At 64.3% G+C, this 22,714-nt stretch overlaps 2 protein-coding genes across 2 annotated transcripts in view; both read right to left on the reverse strand.

Annotated features, from left to right (window-relative positions):
- Nucleotides 1–1,540: 1,540 nt before the first annotated feature.
- Nucleotides 1,541–12,232, reverse strand: IHH (Indian hedgehog signaling molecule). Its single transcript, XM_082001616.1, has 3 exons — nt 11,891–12,232; nt 5,686–5,947; nt 1,541–2,552 (listed from the first exon to the last, which is right to left on the reverse strand). Exons 1-3 carry the CDS (start codon nt 12,191–12,193, stop codon nt 1,891–1,893), a joined length of 1,227 nt encoding a protein of 408 aa, XP_081857742.1. The 5' UTR covers nt 12,194–12,232; the 3' UTR covers nt 1,541–1,890.
- Nucleotides 12,233–17,857: 5,625 nt separating this feature from the next.
- The window catches only part of NHEJ1 (non-homologous end joining factor 1), a gene marked incomplete at both ends in the record, with an annotated part of 44,942 nt that continues 40,085 nt past the window's right edge, over nt 17,858–22,714 (reverse strand). Inside the window, 3 exons of the mRNA XM_082001418.1 lie at nt 17,858–17,938; nt 18,216–18,319; nt 18,569–18,686. Coding sequence (XP_081857544.1) covers nt 17,858–17,938; nt 18,216–18,319; nt 18,569–18,686 — 303 coding nt within the window. The remainder of the gene's footprint in view (nt 17,939–18,215; nt 18,320–18,568; nt 18,687–22,714) is intronic.

Genomic DNA, 22,714 nt, shown 5'->3' on the forward strand with positions numbered 1-22,714 from the left:
AGCATCGGGCATGGGGTGGAGGGGGGACAGGGTGGCGAGGGGCGAGGGGACGGAGGCAGCAGTGACTAGCACTAGGCTAAAGTGACACTGAAAACCCGCTGTACAGGGTAGGGGATCCATCTTCTCCGGGAGCACTGAGTTAGCGGATATTGTGGTGATGGAGCAAGTGGGGAAGGATGTCCCAGCACAGCCAGGCACTGGAGCAATGGGCCTAGGCTGGGATGGAGAGGTGTCCTAGAAAAGAGCGAGATGCCCTCTGACCCTGCTTGCCCGATTTATGATGGGCACTAAGTGTCCTCGATCCCTGCCTGCCCTCCCCACACCAGAGCTCCGAGCGTCTGTCTGGGAGACGATGGATTTATTGGGCCGTGTCCCCGACCAGGAAAGGTACATCCAGTGAAGAGACAAAAACACACCTGCCGTTGGCCGCGCTCACGCTCTCTCACTTTGCCCTGGACAACAATCACCATAAAAACTGTGCTTTAAAATAATCTTTAAATAATTTCTGCTTTTTGTTTTTAAAAAAAAAATTCACCCCCCCAGACCAAACAGCTTCCGCCCTGCCCACTCCCATCTCACCCTGCACGCGCCCACGCTGCCTCCCGTCTACGGTACATACAAAAAGCAGATAAATAAATAAAGACGCGGGATGCTGCAGGGGGTACGTGGGTCACAGCCCCCCCCCCCAGCCCCCTCACCTCAGCCAGGGGAGGCTGAGGCTCTAGCTAGGATTTTGGGGGGGAATACCCCCCAGAACCCAGGAGCGGGTGAGCAGCAATGAGTTACCCTGAGGGTTTGGGGGTGCTGGAAGGTCCGGGAGGTCAGGCCAGGCAGGGTCTGGAGCGTGGGGAGTTTTTTAGCTTTGGGGTGGGAAAGGCATGGCTTTGGGCTGAGGATGGCGTCAGGGCAGGATGCTGGGAAGCCAAGGGAGGGAGCGCTTTCTCCCCAGTCACTCTCCTTTCCCCGGCTCCGGCAGGCTGGGGCTGCAGCCCTGGCTCTCCCCACCCCTGCTCCCACCAGCGTGTGCCCACGCCTGGCTGGCATCGCACCCTCCTGCCCGCTCCCCAACCCTGTCTTGCCAGCCAGAGCCCCCCCGTGCTGTCACAGTGTCCCCGGAGGCATGCCTGGCCAGGTGGCTATGGTGCTGGCTTTGGGCAGGGCTCAGGGTCCTGCTCCTCAGCCTCTCGCTCCAGCAGGACCTGTGCCACCAAATCATGGGTCTCATGCCGGAGTCATGCCAGCTCCTCCAGCCCTGCCTGCACCGGGGCACCCCAGGTATACAGGGGCTGCTTTTGGGTGCTCCTCTGCACCTGCAGTCAGGGCCATGGGCAAGGCACTGTCCCAGTACCTGGGTCACCCTCCTCCCAGCTGCCATGTCCCAGGGCTGGGAATGGCATTGCCCATTCTCCTGCCCGGGCTGCCTAGCAAAGGGCCCTGGGGCCACCTCCCAGAGCCCTCCCTGCTGGGTGCAGCCAGGCTGGGAGCCCCCCGGAGCAGCCTGCAGCCAGGGGCTCTCTCCTCTCCCCGCTCCCCCGCATCTATCAGACCTCTGTCATTAGCTAATTCTGCACACGCACACGCACATCACACGCACACACACAAATAGCAGCATGTGGATCCAGCCGGGGGCACCCCCATGTCTGGGGGGGGACCCTTCATGCCTCCCCCCTGCCCCCAGGCACAGGGGGTGAGAAGGGGGCGGTGGGCATGGAGGAGGCATGCAGGAGAGCCCCTGTGCCCCCCAAACAGGAGGTGGCCGTGTCCCGAGAAGGCAGGGCCAGAGGCAGCTCCCCGTGGGCACCCAGCTTTGGGAGGGAGTGCTGGCCCCCAGTGAGCCGCCCCGCGGCCACCACCTCCACCAGAAGAGCCGGCCGCAGCCGGGGCGCACCCTCAGCTCTCCGCCCGGGGTACCCCAAGCGGGTGGAAGCTGTCGGGGGGCAGGAGCAGCCTGCCCAGGCGGTAGAGCAGCCCCGAGTACCAGTGCACGCCGTCCCCCTGCACCCCTGGCCACCCCACCAGGCTGTGGTAGAGCCGGAGTGGCCAGAAGGCCAGCTGCGCCAGATGTTGCTCCTGCACCAGGGCGAAGCATGATGCTACCACGCCATCCACCACCAGCGTCCCGTGGCGTGTCAGCGGGGCATAGGCTCCCACGTCCCTCCGGTCCCGCACCCCCACCACCTCGGCGGGCTGCAAGCCGCTCCCCGCCGCCGCCACCAGCACGAAATGTCCGGGGCGCACGTGGCTGGCGAAGGTGGGGCGGAAGTGGGCGGCGGGCGCCGAGGCGTTCTCGGCCACGAAGAGCAGGTGGGTGGGCGTCAGGGCCAGGCGCCGGGATGGCTCCCGTGTCTCGATGACGTGGAAGGAGGTGAGGGCGCGGGGCTCCTTGTCCAGGAAAGCCAAGAAGTCGCTGTATGTGGGCCTGCCCGCCCCGTCCATCGCCAGCACCCGCTGGCCTGGGCGCAGTGCCCACAGTGGCGTCCGGGCACCGTCCTCCAGCGTCGCCAGTGCCCGCCCCGGGAAGCAGCCCCCCGTCTTCGCGGCGGCCGAGTGCTCTGCGCGAGGAGAGAGAGAACAGGAGGGTTACCCATCTGCCAGACCCCCAGCATCGCCCCTCTGTGACGCACAGAGACCCTCCCGGGCTGCTTGGCTTTGCCCACCCGGGGGTAACCCTGTCCTGGCATCACCAACGTGCACGGGTCCCCTACGTGACCCCGGCCGCCAGTCAAGCCTCCCTGGGCACCTGCTCCCCCCGCCACCGTGTCACTGGGGGTGGCACCTGGGGCATCGAGCCACACGTGGCAACGTCTGCTCCCTGCTGCCGTGCCAGGGTGCTGGGACTGCGCTGCAGAGTCAGGTCCCAAAACCTGCCTGGCAGAGGGAGAGGGGCATAGCCACAGCCCCGAATGCACAAGGCAGTGCCAGGGGGTACCTAAAGCTCAAAACAGGGGAGGCAGAGCCCTGAGCCAGTGGCAGGCTGGGGAGCAGAGTGCCCTGTCACACTCTGCATGCCCACAGCATCCCCATCCCCTGCAGCGCTGGGCCTGGGTACCACCGGGGAGGATGCTACAAGGAACGGCGCAGGGTGCAGCACCCTCCCCCAGCACCGCAGCAGCCCCCCACCCTACGCTGCAGCCCAGTCCCTTCTCCCGCCTGCTTGTCCTGTGCTCCCTGCACCGCTGACGCCAGCCCACCCCCTCTCTGAGCTGCAGGGAGGTGTCACAGCCTGCGGCTGTCAGACAAATGCCACCAGCCTCCTGGGCAGGGATCCGCTAGCAGTTGTCCCAGGGCAAAGCATGAAAACTCTCTGGGGCTTGTCCCCTGGGATGGTGGCACAGCAGTCCTACCCCTCCCCAGATGAAAAGGTGCAGCAAGTCACCTGGTGTTACCAAGGGCCAATCCTGGCACTTAGCAGGGGAGCCCTGGCTTCCCACGGAATGGTGCTTAGCTCCCACAGCAGCCCTGGTCCCCCAGGTCCCAGCATCCCCCACCGTAGGGTCTATTCGATGCCCTCCCACCATCTGCCAGGGGTATCTCCTTCCTAGGGTCCTGCTCCTGGCCCTGCACAGTCCCAGCCTCGAGTTCCCAGGCCCTGTCCCAGCTCCCCCATCTAATCCCTGAGTCTCCCCACCCAGATGGCACTGCCCCCCATCCCTCCCCGGCTTTGGGCAGAGCCAAATCCCAGCCCCCAGGCCCATGAAGAGAGGCATCCATCTCTAGGACAGAATCCTTTTATTGCTCAGATGAGGTGCAGTGTCCGTCCCGTGCCTGCCCTGGAGGCCAGGTCCCAAATCCTGCACCCCGCATCCCCAGGCAGGAGGCAGAGCCATGGGGAGGGGCTGGCAGGAGGGCAAGACAGGCACCTGGCAGAAGCGGGGGGGTCACAGGTGCTGGGCATGGAAGGGTGCCTGGGTGCAGGGTGGGACCCGAGGAGGCGCAATACATACAACAGGCCACGTGGCCATCCATACAAAAATAAAAGCCATTTACTAAGAGGCAGGAGCAGCCCGGCTGCCCTCTGTACACAGCTCTGGGGGGTTCAGGATATGCACCCCACAGCCTCCACCACACGCCCCTGGGCTCCCGATGGCCTTAAGGTTAAATATGAGGAACCCAGAGCCCTGGGGAGCCACTGCAGAGCGAGGAGGCTGTGGCCAGCCTCCAGAAGCCCTCCAGGGCCTCAGGGCCCCGGTCTGCTGCCTGGGTTATGGTATCCCTTTCCGGTCAGTCCAGAGGAGCATCCCAGTATTCAAGAGCCTCCATCCTTCTCTAGGGGCACAGCCCCACTCCTCTGGCCAGCCCCAAGGCACCGGGGTCATGGTCCTTGCTTCAGAGCCTGGCCCCACTCCTTTGGCCAGCTCCACAGGGTGCCCCGGGGTGCAGAAGCCCTGGTCCTTCGCCCACACTTTGTCCCTCTTCCTCGGGGGCACGTCACTCCCTCTCTGCGGCGCGGTTGCCTCACCTCCATCGCCGGCCGGCGTTGCGCCCGTCCTGGCATCGGCACGGGGGAGCGGGTCAGCGCGGGGGGCCAGGCTGGCGTCTGGGGGTGTCAGGCCGCTGACTGCGGGCTAGGGCAGTAGGACAGGTAGAGTGCGGTGGGAGCCGAGCCCGGGGACAAGCGACGTGGGACAACACCGGTGTGCCAGCCCTGGGACCGCCACGGCACAGTGCACAGCACACGAGTGTGTGGGCATGTCTGTGGGCACGTGTGCGCAGCCACAGCCTTCTCCCTGGGCATGTGCGTGCGTGTGCAAGTGCTCCGTGTGCCGGCACGGTGCCCGTGTGCGTGTGAATGCCGCCGCCGAGGCTGCCTCTGCACTCACACAAGACCGCGCACGGGCAGACCCCTTCCCAGCCTGTCGCGACATGGGCACGCAGGCGACCGGGCGGCAGCACGGCCCTCTCCTGGTGTGTTGGCCGCGGAGTGAGTGTGGCCCTGCGTGGCCGCTGCCGTGCGTGGGCCACTGCTGCCCTCTGCTGCACGCAGCCAGCGCGGCCGCTCCGGCGGGAGCTGCGTGGGTCCCGGGGCTGCAGCATCCGAGGCAGGGCAGCTCCTCCCCGGGCTGGGGCGGCCCTTGCACCCCACGCAGTCTCGTCCCGGCCACGGGCAGGACCTGAGAGCGGCCGTGTCCCCCCCGCTCACTGCATCACGCGGGGGGAAGCAAACATCACCAGCGACGACAGCATCCCTCACTGCAGACCCAGCTGCTGTGCCCCCAGCACCCCCAGCTCCGCTCCCCTCCGCAGGAGGCACTGCACGGCAGAGAGCTGATCCCAGGGCTCACTGGCCCGTGCCTGCCTGGGTGTCCCGGTCCCCAGCCCCGGAAAGTCAGGGCTGGACGGGGCTGAGGGTGAGCATCTGGGCAGTAAGGGACTGCAAGGGCAGGGGAGACAGATGCGATGGGCAGACTGGGGAAAAAGGGGACGTGGGGTGGGAAATGGAGGTGGGTAGAGAGGGTGGGTCAGGCTGTAGGCCCATGGGAGCGAGATGGGGAATTTGCCCCATGGCACCGCTGGCCACAGGTGTGTGACTCACTCCCCACTCGACTGTCTGCCCCAGACAGGGAAATCAGGCTGTGAGAGCCAGTGCCCAGCCGGGAGCACCCCACGCAGCTGGCCAGGCTCCCCGGACACGCCACAATGTGGGGGCTGGCCCCCGGCCCCGCTTGCTACCCTCCCCGGCCTTACCTGACTTGACAGAGCAGTGGATGTGCGCCTTGGACTCGTAGTAGACCCAGTCGAAGCCAGCCTCCACGGCCAGGCGAGCCAGCATGCCGTACTTGTTGCGGTCCCGATCCGAGGTCGTGATGTCCACGGCTCGGCCCTCGTAATGCAACGACTCCTCTGAGTGGTGCCCATCCTCGTCCCAGCCCTCCGTCACCCGCAGCTTCACCCCTGGCCACTGGTTCATGACGGAGATGGCCAGGGAGTTCAAGCGGTCCTTGCAGCGCTGCAGGGCAGAGGGGCAGAGTCAGTAAAAGCTTTTTGGACGCAGGGGGTAGCAGCGTGGTTGGCAGATTGTAACCCACCGTGCTTCCACAAAGCCTCTCTGGGTCCCCAGACTCTTTGGGGACTGGTCCAGCAGAGGAAGATCTGAGAACATGAGGTGCCTTGTCCATCCCATGCCCTCCAAGACCCCATGCAGTGGCCGGCACCCCCTTGTTTAACACAGCATCTCCCAAGGGTGTGCACCCAACAGGGTACTCATCTCCCTCTCCATTTTTCCCCCACTTCCCGGCTCGATGAAGAGCCTGTTGGCAGCAGAGCCTTGGTCAGGGTGAAATACTCTCTCTGCTCCCAGGGTAACTCCCCTGCACTAGCACTGGCCCAGGGGCTTCCAGCTGACAGGAGGAGGATGCGGGAACTGTGACCCTGCTGCCTCCTGGATGGGAGGATCTCTCAGGGTCTCCAGCACTGCCCGTGGGCACAAGTGAAACAACCTGCCCAGTCCTCAGCACAGTTCTGCTTGGTACCACTTCTCAAATCCTGAGGTACAAGGACACAGCACTGGGCAGCCTCATAGCTTCATCCAGCCTCTGCTCCCGTGGGAAATGCCAAACCCACTCAAGAGCTCTGTTGTGCTGGAGCAGAAGGGATGTGGGGTGAAGCCCCCTCCACTTCTCCCTGACATAAGGGCTGAAAAGCCAGGGCTGAGGGGACAGCAGCAGATTCCTAAAGCCCTAGACCTGGTGGCCACAGAGGTCACACACGCAAGGCAACTGCCCTGCCTTGTCCCCCCCTGCCACTGTCCTCCCCAGCAAGCAGAGGGATGCCAGCCCCGAACGCCCACGTAGCAGCACTCCCAGCCTCGCCCTGCGCTGCCCGCTTCCCCGGGCAGCAGCTGCATCTCAGGAAGGGCCCAAGCCCCTGCGTACTTGGCTTGCGAAAGTACAGCCTGCACTTCTGGTCCCTTCCCCTGCTGCAAAAGGGATGGAGGAGAGCTAGAAAGGGTGCAGGAAAAGTGATACAGGAGCTTCTACACAAAACCAGGTGAATGGACTAGGACTGTGCAGCTGGGCAAGGTGATGCTGGAGGGTCCCGGAAAGTGCTACAAAATCAGGGTGAAGGACAGCACATTCATGGTCATGCATGAAGCCAGTCCTGGGAAGCATGAAATGAAACGACTGAGCATCAGCCTAAACATCACACACCGTGGGGGAAATTTTCGTGTGATGCCCAGCTCAGCGCTAGAACTCCCCACCACAGGATGTGAGACACAGTCACAGTGCGCATGAGCCAGCGCTATAAAACCTGATGTTGGCTACACCCCTGGGTTCTGAAATGCCCCAGCACTGCTTCTGCAGGGAGCTGCCACCCAAAAACATGGGCTCTCACCCTGTCCCCCAGCATATGCTCCCATCCTGGGGAGGTGGGTGCTGCTACTCTTGGGGGAACCCACTTGTGCTTGGCAGGGTCCGGGCCCCAGGAAGGGCAGTGCCAGGCAGGCCTTTGCCCCACAGGGGGTGGGGGAGCACCTCTGCCCTCATCCCACGGCTCCCTGGGTGTGGAGAGATAAGCCAGCAAGGTGTTGGACAAACAGTTGCCAGGTGAGGGCAGGAGGAGGAGGGAGGGGAGCGACTTTTGTTCCTGTCCAACACCACCGTGGTGCCACTTGGCAGATGGCACAAGCAGCTCCCAAGGTCCCCAGCCCCATGGGGACCCCACAGAGAAGGGCAGTAAGGGAGTTCAGGGCTGGAGGGAGACAGGGAGTCCCCAATGCCCCCCTCATCCCCCAGCCATCACTCCAGGCATCGCCTTGCCACTGCCACACCAGCAGCCTGCACTGGGCACACCTCCTGCCCCCACTGCCAGCCCTTCTGTCCCCCGGAGGCACCCTGCCCGCACACAAACACCAAGACCCTCCAACCCCTCTCCCCCAGGCGGGGCCACTGCCGGCCACCAGCCCCTGGGGCAGGGACACCCTTCCCTAGCGGGACCACCTTGGGCTGCCTTGTTCCCTGCATGTGCCTCTTCCAGCGCAGCCCCCGCCCAAGGGTCCCACCTTCCCTTCCCTGCCCGCGGCAGCGCCCGGCTGCCTGCCCGCCTGCCCGGCCGGGCACACCGGCAGGCAGGGCCCCGGAGCACCCTGCCCCCGGGCTGCCGAGACGGGCGGCTCTGCCTGTGCCTTTGGTGGCCAGCAGGTGTCAGGGCACGGGCAGGGAGCGGGCAGGGACCGGCAGGGAGCAGGTACCGACGGGCAGGGAGCGGGGAGCGATGGGCAGGGACAGGCAGGGAGGGTCGGGGAGGGAGCAGGTATTAACGGGTGGAGAGCGGGCAAGGAGCAGGCATGGATGGGCAGGGAGCAGGCAACTATGAGCAGGGAGCAGGCAGGGATGAGCAATGCTAAGCAGGGAGCAGGCAGTGATAGGCAAGGGCAAGCGGGTGGGGATGGGCAGGGAGCAGGCACAGGAGGCAGGGAGAAGACGATAACAGTCAGGGATGGCCAGGGATGGGCAAGGGCAGGGAGCAGGCATGGGCAGCAGGGAGCAGGCACAGTCATGGGCAGGGAGCAAGTAGGGATGGACATTGCCTGCCCAGCGGCTCTGCTGCCTGCACAGACAGGTAGGCAGCGACCCAGAAACCTGTGAGCACGGGTTGTCTGCAAGCTCTGTGCTTGCAAGGGGCTGCAGGGAGAGCCCATTGCCTCCACACACACAGCCCAGAGGGGCTACAGCATCCTCGGGGACAAGGGTGACCTTGTCCTGTGTGGCATGGTCCCCCTCCTGCCTGAGGGTGAACACAAGGTCTCACAAGGTGATGGCAAAGACATGGAAATGCCACCATGGCCCATGGGCCCTGTGGGGCCCAGGTTGGAGTGAGATGCCCAAGCTCAGCCATGTGGCACTGAGCCCTGGCCATGGCTCACTAGCCCCCGCGCTGCTCTGGTGCCCAGTCAGGAGGCTGAAATGCACGCAACAGGCATATAGCAGGGTTTGGGGGGAAGGTGGGTGGTGACAATGTGTGAGGGGGTGCACAGCTTGTCCCTGCAGTGGCACAGGTGACTGAGGACCCCCAGGCCACATGCAGGACAGGGCTGGGCTGAGCAGATGTTCTCCCCCCTGACCAACATTGGCATCTCCCTTCTCATGCCCAGGCTGGGGACAGGACCATGTCCTATGAGGGAAGCCAAACCCCTTTAGGGAAGGCAGCAGGTCTGGAAGGAAGGGCACAGGTCCAAGATGGGGCACAGCCAGCAGGGACCCCAGGGCCATCTCAGAAGAGATATGCAAGACACTAGGGTGTGACCACAGTCTCAGCAGAGGGGTTTTGGATGGAGTGTGCTTGGCCACAGCTACCCCCATGTCCAGAGCCTGGCCAGGAGAAGAGGGGTCCCCCTAGCATCTCCTCCCCAGGTGAGGTTTCTCCCAAAGGAAGTCGAGTCCTATCCCAAGGCCTCCATGAGCAATTCCTCACCACTGCAAGGATGGTCTCCATGCCAGTTGAGCCAACAGTGGCTGCAAGGGTGATGGCTGGGGTAGGGAGAGGCTTGGGGTTGGGACTTCATGGGGGCAGGGGGCCCAGGACATTCCTGGGCCAGGCTGCCGGGGAGAGGTGAGGCAGGCTCTGCCTCCAGCCTTATCTCAGCACCTCCGAGTGGGACCAGTGAGAGCAAACACACTGGAATTCTTGAGGAAGATGAAACGATAAAGGAAAGGCGGGCAGAGAGCAGCACTACCCACTCCCCCAAGCAGGCGGCATCTTCCGGCTGCCTGGGACACCCAGACCCTTGGACTTGGGGAAAGAAAACAGGTTTGAAGTGAGTCAACAGCAATAAAAGCCAGCTCACTGGGGGAAGGGACAAGGAGTTGGGTCAATGGCCTTTCCCAACCCATAGCAACACAGGGCATGGTGTCAGAGCCAGAGCTTTCATGTCTGGGGACATCTCCCACAGCCAGGGGCCACAGGACAAGCCTGGAGGGCTGTGGGATGGCAGTGAGCTACCAGAAGTCATGACACCTCCACAGCAATGAGGACAATTCCCTGCAGAACTGCCCAAGGCACTATGGTACCCATCTGTGCATGGACGTGCAGTGGCCAGGGAAGCCTGCTGGGGTAGCAGCCCTCGTCTGGGCACCCCGAGAAGACCAGGGAGCTTCCACGTACCCTCACAACAAAGCAGCAGGACAGCAGCAAGTGTGAGGCTGGCAGGTGGGACATGGAGCCCTCCCTTTGCCAGGCGTGCTGGGGGCCACTGGTCGGGTTAGGGCAGGCAGTGGGAGCGCTGTCAGCAACCACAGCCAGAAGCACTCTCTTGCCTCCAACTCAAGCAATACGATGTCACCTGTTTCCCCAGTGCATGGACTCGTGGAGCTCACTGCTTCCCCAAGTATCCCTGAGGCTGTTCCCTGGGGGATGCAGGCTCCAGCCCGCCCCAGGGCTCCAGTGACCAGAAACCAAGACTTGTGCAAGTCTCCGAGCTCGGTGCTGCCTCAGAGGGGGTCTTGGTCCCTCTGCTAGACTCCCCATCCTGGGAACCACCCTGAACCCTGCCCTCAGAGACCTGCCCCCGGACACACGGGTTTGCAGAGCTGTCAAGCCAGCACCCAAGCCATTTCTTCTCCCGTTGTCACCAGCACCTCATCCAGAGACCATGGCCAGAGCCCCGCTCAGCACCTGCCACCACAGCCATTCACGCTCACCCACCCGCCAGCCCCAGACCAGGGGGTGCAGCTGTCAGTGGGGCAGCCCCGGCTCCCCCCACCTCTCCCGGGAGCTCGCTCGCTCCTGGGAGCTCGCTGTAACCCAGTGCTGAGGCTGGTGGCCAGGTTTCTTAGCAAGGCCGTACGGCTCCTTATCTGCATTCCTGAAACCCTCAGGCATTCTCCTGGCAATATTAAAACACAGAGTAACCTTCGTCCAGCATCACCCCCACCTCCACTGCCGTCCTCTGTCCCCCCACCCCTCCTTCCCGCTGGCCCAGGCCACTTGCAAGCTGGCTGCAGCGGAGCATTTGCAGTAACAGGTTGTCCCCGTCCCCAAGCGCAGCAAGCTGAGGGCAGCCCCCATCAGGCACCCTTCACCATCTCACCCGCAGACACGCAGGAATGGGGCACTAAGGCATGGCATAAGGTTTTGGCAGCAGAGTGGGGCCAAGGGCAGCAAGGGCACTCCCAGAGCCCAGCTCACTGCTCTGCCCACTCCCCTCCCTGCCAGCACACCAGGCTCTGCTCTGCCTCTCGGCTCCAGCAGGCAGGCTGCCTGTTCTGCCAGCCGGTAGGCAGAGCAGAGGGGCAAGGGCAAGGATGGGTGCAGCGGGGCCGGGTGCTGCCCGATCAGGGAACAGCATGGCACAGGGCTGCTGGCTCTGGGGTGGTTTGGCAGGGTGCTGCCGGATCGGGGCCGGTGTGCCATGGCTCGAGGGCACCAGGGCAGGCTGCTGCCGGCTCAAGCCACATGGGGACATGGGCTGGGGCACAGCAGGGCAGGGTGTTGCCAGCTCGGAGCATAGCGGGATACGAGTTGGGGACAGCAGGGCAGCTCGGTAGGCACAAGGGCACACCTCGGGGTGCAGCAGGCATGGGTGCCACAGGCTCCGAGGGGCAGCGGGGCAGGGTGCTGCCATCTCGGGGTCCAGGGTGCTGCCGGCTCCGGGCGCAGGGTGCTGCCGTATCAAGGCGCAAGCGGGACAGGCTGCTGCCCGCTCCGGCTCCGACGCGCCCAGCCCAGTCGAAGGGACAGAGCTTTTGCGGCGCCCGGCGAAGGGAGATGCCGGCGCTGCACAGCCGGCAGCCCGGGCCGGGCACCGGGATGCCCGGGGCAGGACGGGGAAGCCGCAGTGCCGGGTCCCCCACTGCTGCCCGCGCTGCCCCAGGACAGCGGGGCGCTGCCGGGCATTGCCAGTGCCCACAGGTGCCCGGCGCGGGGGGAGAAGCAGGCGGCGGCGGGGCCGTACCTGGGTCATGAGCCGGTCGGCGCCGGTGTTCTCCTCGTCCTTGAAGATGATGTCGGGGTTGTAGTTGGGCGTGAGCTCCTTGAAGCGCTCCGAGTTACGCGCGATCTTGCCCTCGTAGCGGCCGCTGGCCCCCAGCGTCTTCTCGGGGACGTTGGGGCTGAACTGCTTGTAGGCGAGCGGGATGAGCTTGCGGGGCGGGCGGCGGCGGCTGCCCACCACCCTGCCCGGCCCGCAGCCGCGCACGGCCGGCGCCAGCAGCAGCGCGCACCCGCTCAGCAGCAGCAGCAGCCGCGCCGGCTTCATGGCGCGCCCGGCGGCCCCGGGGCGGCCCGGGGGACCGGCGGCTCCGGGGGCCCCGCTAGGCTCGGCCGCCGCTCCCGCCGCCCGCCCCGGGGCTCCCCATGCGGCGCGCAGCCGGCGGGCAGGTGCCGGTGGCGGTGCCGGTGGCGGTGCCGGCGGCGGCGGCGGGGCGCGGCGGCTGCCCGGCGCCGGTGCGCTCCAGCTGCCTGGTGCGGCGGGCCGGTGTCGGCCCGCTCTGAGCTGCCGTGGCCCGGCGGCGGCAATAAATAGCGAAGGGCCGTTTGTTTTGGCAGGCTAGCGGCCGCTTGCGGGGCGCGGGGCGCGGGGCTCGGTGCTGCCGGAGCCCCCCGCGGTTTGCGCCCCGGCGGTCAGCGCGGCGAGGCCGGAGCCGGAGCCGGAGCCGCCGCTGCCTCCGCTCCCCGGGCAGGAGTGAGAGGGGAAATTGAAGAGATCCGGGACCGGGAACCGCCAGGACCGCACCCTGCCCGTGTCCCAGCCTCCCAGCGCCCTCCCTCCCTCGCCTCCTCCCCGCGGAACCTGCCCCGGGCCGCCCGCAGCCTCCTCCCCCCGGCCGAGCCCCGCGGCCCGCAACCCACCCCACCGGGGGTGCCCGCCGCCACCTGCCCCCGGGGGCAGCCCCGCCGCCGCCCCGAGGCGCTGCGGCACGTCGCACTTCCCCCCCCTCCCCACCCCGGGACGTCCCGCGGGGGCTCCCCCACGGTGTCGTGGGCGCGGGGTGGCACCCCCGGGGCTCCGGCCCCCGCCGCGCCGCTTGCTCGCCAGGGGCCCGGGCCTGCAGGCGGGGATCAAACAGAGCAGGGAGGCAGCTGGTTGAAATTTAACCACAATATTCTCGCTCCCCATTGTTTCCAGGGAGGCCCGATATTTCCACAACAGGATTATGGCATCTGATTAACTCGCTGAGACAACAATGAGGGGCTGGGATGGGCTTCCCCTTCTAGCTGCCAAAAGGGGAAAGTAAATACAACACCCTGATTTCAGGAGAGAGGGCTTGCAGGGCCCCCCTGGTTCTCCCCCAGCTCTGTGCTGGGGAGGGGCCCAGCCCGGCGCTGCTTGCACCCCCTCCGCCTCCCTAGGACCTTCCCAGGTGAGGCAGTGCCTTGGGATGCCCCCGTGCACATGACACTCTCAGGGATGTCCCCTCACCAGCTCCTCGGTGGGCACAGGGCAGGAGTCACTCCTAGGGATATACAGAGAGGCCAGGCAGGAACAGCCCGGCTGGCAGTCTGGCTCTGGCTGCAGGGCTGTGCTGGCCTCAGAAGGGCCAAGCAACCTGGGCAAGAGGGATGCAGGCTGGGGAGCCAGCAGCACTCATGAGCTTGGGATGCTGCTATCCAGTGGGCCCAGTGGACCATTTTCTTTTGCGGGAGCTGCAGGCAAAGGGCAGCTGGCCAGAGGTGTCTCCATCAGGTTTTTGTACTCAGTAGACACACTCCATCAGGTATTTGTACTGGTTTTGAGTACCCAAACCAGTGTCCAGAGCCTCTGTGAAGTCCTGCCACTGTGCAGGACAGTGAGGCTGTCCCACTGCTCCTGCACATGGTGGAGCAACAGGGTCTGGCCAGCAGCCCTGGGCCACCCCACTTCCACATCTCTTCAGCTGATGCTTCCAGTGGAGCATCCTTAAGGGCATCAGCAGCAGAGAGAGCAGAGGGGACGTGTCACAACACCAGTCCCCATCCCTGCCCAGGCTTCCCAGGGCTGCAGAAGGGGCACCATTCTCTGTGCATCACAGGCACAGGAAAATTGGGGCCTGGGCTGCGACCATAGGGTCCTCCAGCTTGGCTTGTGCTCCCACCGAAGGAATGAGCCTAGCTCCCCACCTTGCTCATCACTGTCACGAGGGAGAGGGGAACAGGATTGTCTGGGTGGCTCTGGGCCTGGGGGGTGCAGGACATCCCCAGGCAGGAGTGTCCTACAGCTGCCAATGACCAAATCCAGAGTTCCAAATATCCTCTGCAGCCTGCCAACATGCAGCGTGCATGTCACAGGTGTCTGTCCCTCTCTCAGCGGCTCTGGGCTGACAGCAGCCTTGCCTAGCCCTCGCTGCTACAACATTCATGTCCCACGGAGGCCCAGGGCTGCAGACAGGGAGCTGGGTTTGTCTGTGACAGCAGCTCCTACCCATTGCAGGGGCCCCAGCATCCTGCATAGGCTCTGGCCACAGCAAGCAGTGACAGTGTCCTGTCACTGGGTGCAGAGTCCATCACCTCTCCATGCAGCAGGGACCTGCTGGGCTGGCCCGGCTCCTGCATGGGATGTGGGTCACAGAAGAATCACTCCCACTCATTAATAGCTCTGTGCCGCTGAAGAGCAACCTCCCCAGGAACTGCCCCAGCTCCAAGCACCCCCAGTCCCACCTCAGCCCTCCTGCCCTGTGCTGGTGGCAGGGGTGGCTCTGCAGCTGGGAACACTGCCCCAGCTCTCTGCAACCTCTTCCAGGGAAGTTCAGGCGGATTGTGGGTCCACCACTGCCCTCGGCATCGGCATTCCCAATGCCAGCCCGTGTCCCTGACAGGCAAAGCCCACTGGCACATGGGGCCAAGTGGGACAGGAGCGCTGGGCATGATAGGGCAGCCAGGGCTGGGGAGGCAGCTGGAGGCTGCAACAGGGTCTGCCTCACCAGGGATGAGGGGCGATTTCTGCTTGGGGAGCTGGTGGGAATTTGCTGCCGCAAACAGTAAGGCATAGGGAGGAATTACCACCCAGAGGAGGTGTGAGAGATGCAGCCTCCATCCCTGTATCCCACAGCATCTCCCACAGTGCTCAGCCACTCCACAGCACCGGCCCGGACGCCTGGCCACCACGCACGGCTCCTGTCTGCATCCCGACCGTGCCCAGGTCCCTCCTTCCTCCGCACCTCGTCTTTCCCCAGCACCGCATCCCCTGCTCCCGCCCCGAGCGGGAGGACAGCATCACCTCGGTGGGCTCCCAGGGCTGCCGGAGCCGGGCGCCGCGGAGGGCGAGCGGGCGAGCCGGCGAGAGGGCGAGCGGGCGAGCGGGCGGCGGAGCCGGGCAATGCAGTCTAGGTGGTGCTATTTCTCTATTTTTGCACTGGACGGGTTTGGGATTTTCCTCTCCCTATTCGCTGCCTTGGTCGTCTTCTTCTCCTCTCTCTCTCTCTCTCTTTTTTTTTTTTCTTTTCCTTTTCTAAAAATACTTGACAGCGATTGAAAGGTCCCTTTAATCGAGGCCACAGAGCCCTTATTAAGGGCACGGGTCGGGGTGCTGGGCCGTGCCCGGCATAACGGCTTCATTAAACCCTGCGAAAACTAATATTTATGGAATCAAATTTATGGAGGCCGAGGCCGAACTTGTGGCCTTTAATGTGTGTCGGGAGCTCAAATCCAGCCGGCTCCAGGGAGGAGGGGGTGGGGACAGGGAAGGAGACCCCAGCGGGACAGGATGGGACAATGAGTGGTGACACTCCCTAGAGCCAGCGGCAACCTGGCACCGGTGGCCCCGTGCTGGAGTCTTGGGGGCTGGGGTCCCTGTGGTGGCCTTGGGGGTGTCGGCAGAGCTCTTTTTCTCACTGATGTCTTCACTCCTCTGCTTTTATCTACCCCCCAGTCCACGCTCCTGTGGCCCCAACTTCACTTGCCTTGGGAGCAGGGTGAGTGGAGCAGGGCCTGTCCTTGCAGCAGGTCTTTACCCCCAGCCCATGGCCATTGGGGTGCTCCCCTGCCCCTTGGGCACAGAGTCGCAGGGCTCCCCAGGGGGACTTACTGTGCAGTGGGACAGGGCTCTTGAGCAATGCCCCTGCAGCATCCCTGGGGCTGGGACAGGCTGCCCTGGGCTGAGAACCATGGGGAGCAGCAGAGGCACATCCTGGGTGCAGCTGGCAGCTGGGACAACCTGGGGGTGCAGGTGCTGGTTTGCACCACCCGCTCCCCTATAGAGCCCACCAGCCACCAGCACAGCCAGGATGGGAATGTGTCACCCCCTGTGTGATGTCCCCTCAGTCCCGAAGGAGACAGATGCGCCAAATGTCCACGCTGGGGTGATAAACCCTCCTCCTGCAGGTCCTGGCTTGCACAGGGAAGCAGCATGGACCCCAGACCCAGCAGGGAGCTGGGGGACCTGGCTTGGAACAGCGCAGCTCCCAGGCCAGGAGATGGAGCCCACGCAGACGGAGCAGAGGTTGCACCAGGGGACAAGCTGGTGACAGAAGACACATGAAACATAAAGCTGCTGAACTGCTGCCCTGGTCCTATCCAGTCGGTAGCAGGATCCTCCCAGGGGCACGTGCCCGGCAAGCAGACACAAAGCTGCCGGGTCTGGCAGCTGGCAGATGGGGGAAGCAATACAGGCAGCTATGGCTGTCGGCACAAGCTCCCCGTCCCATGGCTTCTCCTTCTCACCACCCACCCTGCCCCTCGTGCTGCTCCCTTGGAGAGGAAATATAAAAAGCAACCGGCTGGTCTCACCCTGGGACTGGCCGGCCACGGCCCAGCAAAGGTTCTTTCATTCCCCTTCCACAGACACAGGGGCTGCTCCGGATGTTTTTGTTTCCCCCTCGCTGCCCAGTAGAGCAGGCAGCGTGACTGCGGCTGGCCCAGCCCTGGGGAGCAGGGCAGCCGGGGGCACGGGACCCTGCACCAGGATGGCGGCACTGCCGGGACACGGCTCGGGCACACGAGTGGGGTCCCAGCCTCAAAGGAAGCATGTGAAGTCAAGGGTTGGATGAGGAAAGCAGGGACTAAAGGATGGATGGATGGATGGATGGATGGATGGATGGATGGATGGATGGATGGATGGATGGATGGATGGATAGATGGACGGACAGACAGGTAGGGTGTGGAAGGGCAGAGGTGGTGCTTTGTGTCCAGAGAGCATCTGTAACCTCTTCCTGGCCTGGGAGCTTTCAGTGTGTTAGTGGCTTGGTTGTCCCCTGCCACTTGGTGGCCAGAGGCTGGATTAGCCCCATATCACCTGCCCACTAACCCGGGGGAGCTGCGTGCCTATGGAGGGTGGCCCTCGGCACAGCCAGGCTGCCTTTACCAACCTGCTGCTACAAGGGCTTCTCCTGGCTCCAGGCAGCAGCACATGGTGTGTCCCCGGCGTAGGACAAGGAGAACATGGGCTTCAAGCTCTACAGCACGTTGTGCCCTCAGGATCTGGGGGGCCCCTCATGCACAGCCCACCCCACATGCTGCTGTCACCTCCTCACTGTCCAGAGCCAGTGCAAGCCCCTAGGACAGCGGGACCTGCCTGAGGGGGGCCCAGCAGCACTGGAACCTGCACCCCTACCTGGACACTATGGGCCCAGGGGAGACAAAAGAGCAGAAGAGGATTCTTACCCAGGCACAGCCCTTTATTGCGAACCCACATGAGAGCAGTCAAACCCAGCAGCCCTGCTGGAGTCCCTGCTGTCCCACACCCACCCAGCAGCATCCCTCCCACTCCCCCCAGGTCCAGGGCAAGCTCTACACCAGGGAAGAGGCAGAAAAGAGGTTCCTGAGACACCACTGAAGAGAGGAGATGCTCCGTCACCCTGGCTGGAGACACCCCGAGAGGGGACCGTGTCCCAAGCCAGGGTCTGCCAGGAGATGCAGGTGGGGAAGCAGAGGATGCATGGGTGATCTGCACTGCCTCTCTCACATGCTGGGGGGAGCAGAGACCCTCAGGGTGGGCGGCAGTGATCTTTCAGCTGAAGAGCCCTTTCGCCTTCTTCGACTTGGTCTTGCTTACAGGCAGCCGGGGCTTCTGAGCTGGGGAAGAGGTTGGCTGGAAAAAAAGCAGAGGCAGCGTCAGTCCCCCCTGGGGGTTCACGCAGGATGGGTGCACGTGTGCAAGCAGTGACATCCTCCACCCCTGTGGCGGTGGGCAAACCACACACACATGTGCCCCAGCCAGGATGCATGGGGTAGGATGGGCTAGGAACTGAGGCTGAGACCCCCAGCCCATCCTGGAGGGGTACAGGGCTGGGATGCGAGGAGGGAAGGGATATGCGGGCCCCATCCTGCCATTGGTATGGACAAGCTGTTTCCAGAGCTGCACTCACCGTCGTTCCCTCACTGGAAGACTCTGTTGTGTCCTCCTGGGATGGAGGTGGTGGGCAGGGGTGCCCTGCAGCTTCTGCAGCCGGTGCTGGGCCCTCTGTGTCTTCTGGTACCGGCAGAAAGAGATGCAATTCGGGATTGAGATGAAGGAGCAGAAGGCATCGCCCAAACCCACACCAGGAATGGCACCTGGGTGTGGGAGCTCAGCCGATGGCAGGAAAAGCAAAGGGGGAGACTGCTGCATGGAGGGAGCCGCAGCTGGGGCCCCACTCCCCTTCCCCTGGGCTGGGGGCTCAGCCACGGGGAGGCCGGGTGCTTCAGGCTCTCCCCATCCTACGGCCATGGAGCTCCTCACCTGAACGCTGCCGTTTCCGAGCCTGCTTGGCCTCCTGCTGCGTCACCGCCAAGTAGAGCTGCCGCAGAGCAGAGGCGAACGCCTGCCCCTCTGCCACGCCGCAGATCTGGGGCAGGCTCTGTGGGAGACAGCAAGAGGCACCGTCACCCTGCCGGGAAATCACCTGCCAGGAGCCGGTTCCTGCCAGGACACCCTGCCGCGGTGCCGCAGTGGGGCAGAGGGGGCTGTGATCCCTCTGCCCATCGGGCTCTGTCTGCTTCGCCCCAGGGATGGCGTCATGGCTTGCGGGGCCAGCCAGCTCCAGCACTGGGCAGGACGTGGCTGCTCCCCAGCTGTGCGCACACACACACACACGTGCACACACCCGCACACCTGCTCCGGCCGGCGGGCTGCCTTCCCATTCAGTGGCAGACTGTGGAGGCTTGCGAGTCATTCATGAAACGCTGGAGATAAGATCACATGGGGAAGGGCTGCGGCTTCCCCGGCGGAGCACCGCAGGGGCCGCGGCTGGCCGATAAGGACAGCGAGCCTTGGGCAGGGGCAAGACCTCGGCACGAGGTGGGGACAGGAGCCTCTACCTGCCACAACTGCCTCCAGCGATGTCTATGCGGGCAGCACCAGCTATCCCTGGTGGCCCCATGGCAACCGAGGACGGTGCGGCGGCCAGATGAGGGATGCCCAGGCTTGCTCCCAGGCTGCCAGAGCAGCTCCTGGCTCCCTGAACATATTTTTGTCTCCATCCAGGCTTGATGCAAGGAAGCTTCCCTCTTCCTGCCCGCACCGCTTGCCAGGGCTGCGGGATGTCACCTTTGCCCCCCGGGCCATGCCGATGTGCATGGGGGACCTTGGCTCTCTCGACAGGGAGGCTGGCAGGCAGGGCCATACTCCACGGGAACCTAACGGAGCACACGGCCAGAAAACAAACACGTGCAGGGATGGGGAAACATGTGTGTGCCCCGGAGGGCACAGCTGTGGGGGGGTATATGGGGCACGGTATGGGCGCACGTGTGCAGGCGGGTGTGAGTATGTGAGTGTGCGTGGGGGACTGTGTGCGCAGCCATGCATAGATGAGCGTGGCTCTGGGGGTGTGTGTGGCTGGTTGTGTGGCAGTGTATATGTGTGTGTGTGTGTCAAAGGTCTGCGCACTAATCTCTGCTCCGCTCCGCACCCAGACAGCAGGAGAACAAAGTGTAACAGATAAGGCTGGATCCTCTCTGGGCCAGGGGAGTGGGGAGGGCATGGGGACGCTCAGACCCACTCAAGGCCAGAGTCCAAAGCCTGGCTCAGGCTTCCCAGTGGCAGAAAGGGCAGGCTGAGCCCCCCACGCTGCTCCCCGCCGCACGGGGAGGGAGGGCAGGGCCGATGCCAGGACGCGTTGGCTGGTGCCCAGAAAGGCGCCTTCCCTGCAGGTCTCATCCCTCCTGCTGGAGCTGCGGGCATGAAAGGCCCCTTAGTTGTAGGACACAGATGCCACCGAGGTCTGCTTTTTCACCAGCTTCTGTGCAAGACCTCCTGTGTCCCTGCCCACTGCCACAGGAGGGAGCGATGCTCTGGTCCCAGCGCCCTGCCAGCGTCCCCGGGATTGCTTGCCACTGGGCAAACACACCTCCCAATGCCTCCTTGCCCGGCCTCTGAGCCCTGAGCTACGCTGGTCCATCACACGGTCTCAGGGAGGAGGAAGGATGCTGAGCACCTCGGACACCTGGGGATGCTCTTCCCCTGAATGCCTCAGCCCCACGGGGCCAGGATTGCACCCGAGGTTGCAAAAGCAGCATCCGAGGCCGGGAAGGTGACTGCACTTCAAAGGCAGGAGAGGGGCTGGCAACGGGTGGCCGACACAGCCCAGATCAAAGGCACAAGCTGGAGTCATAATTCAGAGAAAAGCAAACAGCAGCTCCCAGGAAAGCCGGGAACGCTGCTGGAGTGAGCAAAGTGTACTAGATAGCACTGCACGGGTCAATGCCCCGAGAGGGTGGGAGAGTCCCCTGCAGAGCCACCCAGCCATGGGTTCCACTGCCCTGCTGCACACCCCGTCTCCCCACCACCAAGGGGCCCCAGGGAGCACCAAGGCAGTGGGGCAGGCTGTGAACACAGGCGTAGGGTGCTACTCACCCCCCTCCGCTCCAGCCCAGCCGGGAGACGGACTGCAGTGCAGGATGGCACCCGGGACATGCCCTGGGGCTGCCCAGGCTGCTCATCTTCCCAGTATCCAGGTGAGGATCCAGGTGGGGCAGCTGGTCTCTGGGTGCTCAGCTGCAGCTTCCTGGAGCCGGCACAGCGTCCTCATGGTGTCCCTGGGGACAGGGCAACGCTGTGGAGTGCCCAGCACGCATGTAACAGTGTCCCCGAGATCCGCACACATGCCCCCACTGGGGTAGCACACTGGGCAGGCACTGGGAGAAGGATGCCCAGCACCGCCAGCCCCCCTAAGGAGGGATGGACATCTGGGGTGGCACAAGGATCTGCATGTGCAGGGTACCTGCTGCCCATGCCTCCAGGAAGGGCCCAGCTCCGGCAAGCCTGGGGTGGAATTTGGGGGTCACTGGCCACCTCCTGCCGCTGCTCTTCCCAGCGGCTCTAGCCCGTGGGCTTGGAACCTTTGGGCTACTGGAGCTGGCCCGCACAGGGATGGGAGGGCCGCACTTCACAGCCCCGGAGGGAAATGGGTTTATAACCAGAGCTGGAAGCATTTCCCTGCAGAGCCGTGACTCAGCAGGGAGCGGAGCGTGCTGTGCCAGCCACTGGCCACCTGATGGCCCCGGAGGCTGAGAGGGACAAGGAGGTGTCCCCAGAAAGGGCTGGGTGGGGGACAGGCCCTGGGTACCAGTGACTTTCCCCTCTCTCCTTGCCCCACTGCCCCAGCACATCCCCAAGCTGAACCCCGCCGCAGCCAACTTGTTGTCCCCACTGCGACGTCAGCCCCGGCCTCCGGTGACTTGTTTTTTCTCCGATTATGCATCTCTGGGATAAATACGATGCCAGAGGTCCGGGGAGTGGCACAGGCAGAGAGCTGGCACCCGGGGGAGTGATGGCTGGGTTGCCCCACATGCCTCACTGGGCACTGGGGAGCGATGCCGGGGGAGCTGGCACGGCTTGCCACACGTGTTATGACTACCTGGCCACAAGGCCAAGTGGGATGCCCCGGTATCAGGCGCAACTCAAGGCTAAGGCTGCGGCACGGGAGGCTCCGCAGCACACCCTGAACTGTGATTAGCCCAGCTGGGGGGGCTGCCCGGCGAAGGGGGCAGGCGCCTGACCTCGCACCGGGAGCAAGCCGTGCTCGCCGGCAACCCCGCAGCAGCGGGGGCAGCTCACAGGGAGCTGGACTGCAGCCTCGCTCGGTGCCCCCCACCCTGGAGGGCTCTGCTATGGGGCTGTACCCCAGCATAGGGGGTGGCAGCAGGGCCAGTGGTGGGCAGGGTACAGCATCCATCTCCCAAGGCATCCTGCCTTCACCCACCCCTGCCCAGACTCCCTTCTCAAGAGGCCGTAAGAGACAGCGATCTGGATGTCCTTTTGACAGCGTGAGCAGGAGGGGCACGTCACCCAGCCCGGCACCCTGCCACCGATGCAGAAGCATCACCTTCCCCTGGCCCGGGCCCGGGGGGGGTTGATTTGCAGGCAGGCTGGACCGTGCTGGGCCCCCGTGCCGGTGCCAAGCACCAGAGTCTAAATCAGTCGTGCTCAAAGCTGGGGACTGACCCTTTCATTATCACACCAGACGTTCGAAGTGGTTACCAACATTCTTCACTACAAACCCCACATTCCTATTTTTTAATATATTTTTAACTGGAAAACAGAGCGAACGGGGCCTGTTTGGAAATTACAGCCTGGCTGCTGTGGCTTGTATGTCAGATCTGCCCACATTCCCGTGGCCAGCCTCAGCACATGCTCCACAGGGGCACACTTAATAATTCCTGCCGGGGCCGGGAGCCAAGGGGTGTGGGCCGGGGGGGGGGGCATGGCTTCCCCGGGCTCCCCCCGCCAGCGGGCTCCACGGAAGCGGCGTGGTGGAGCGGCGGCCCAGGAACGGCGCACCGGCTCTCCGGCGACGGGCATGGCCGCCGCCGTGCTGGCGCGGGCGAAGCCTGGCGATGCTGTGGCAGCCCGCGGCGGGCAGGGGAAGGGCTCGATGGCCGGGGCGTT

This window comes from Phaethon aethereus (assembly GCF_964289735.1).
Source record: "Phaethon aethereus genome assembly, chromosome: 6".
Lineage (NCBI taxonomy): Eukaryota > Metazoa > Chordata > Aves > Phaethontiformes > Phaethontidae > Phaethon > Phaethon aethereus.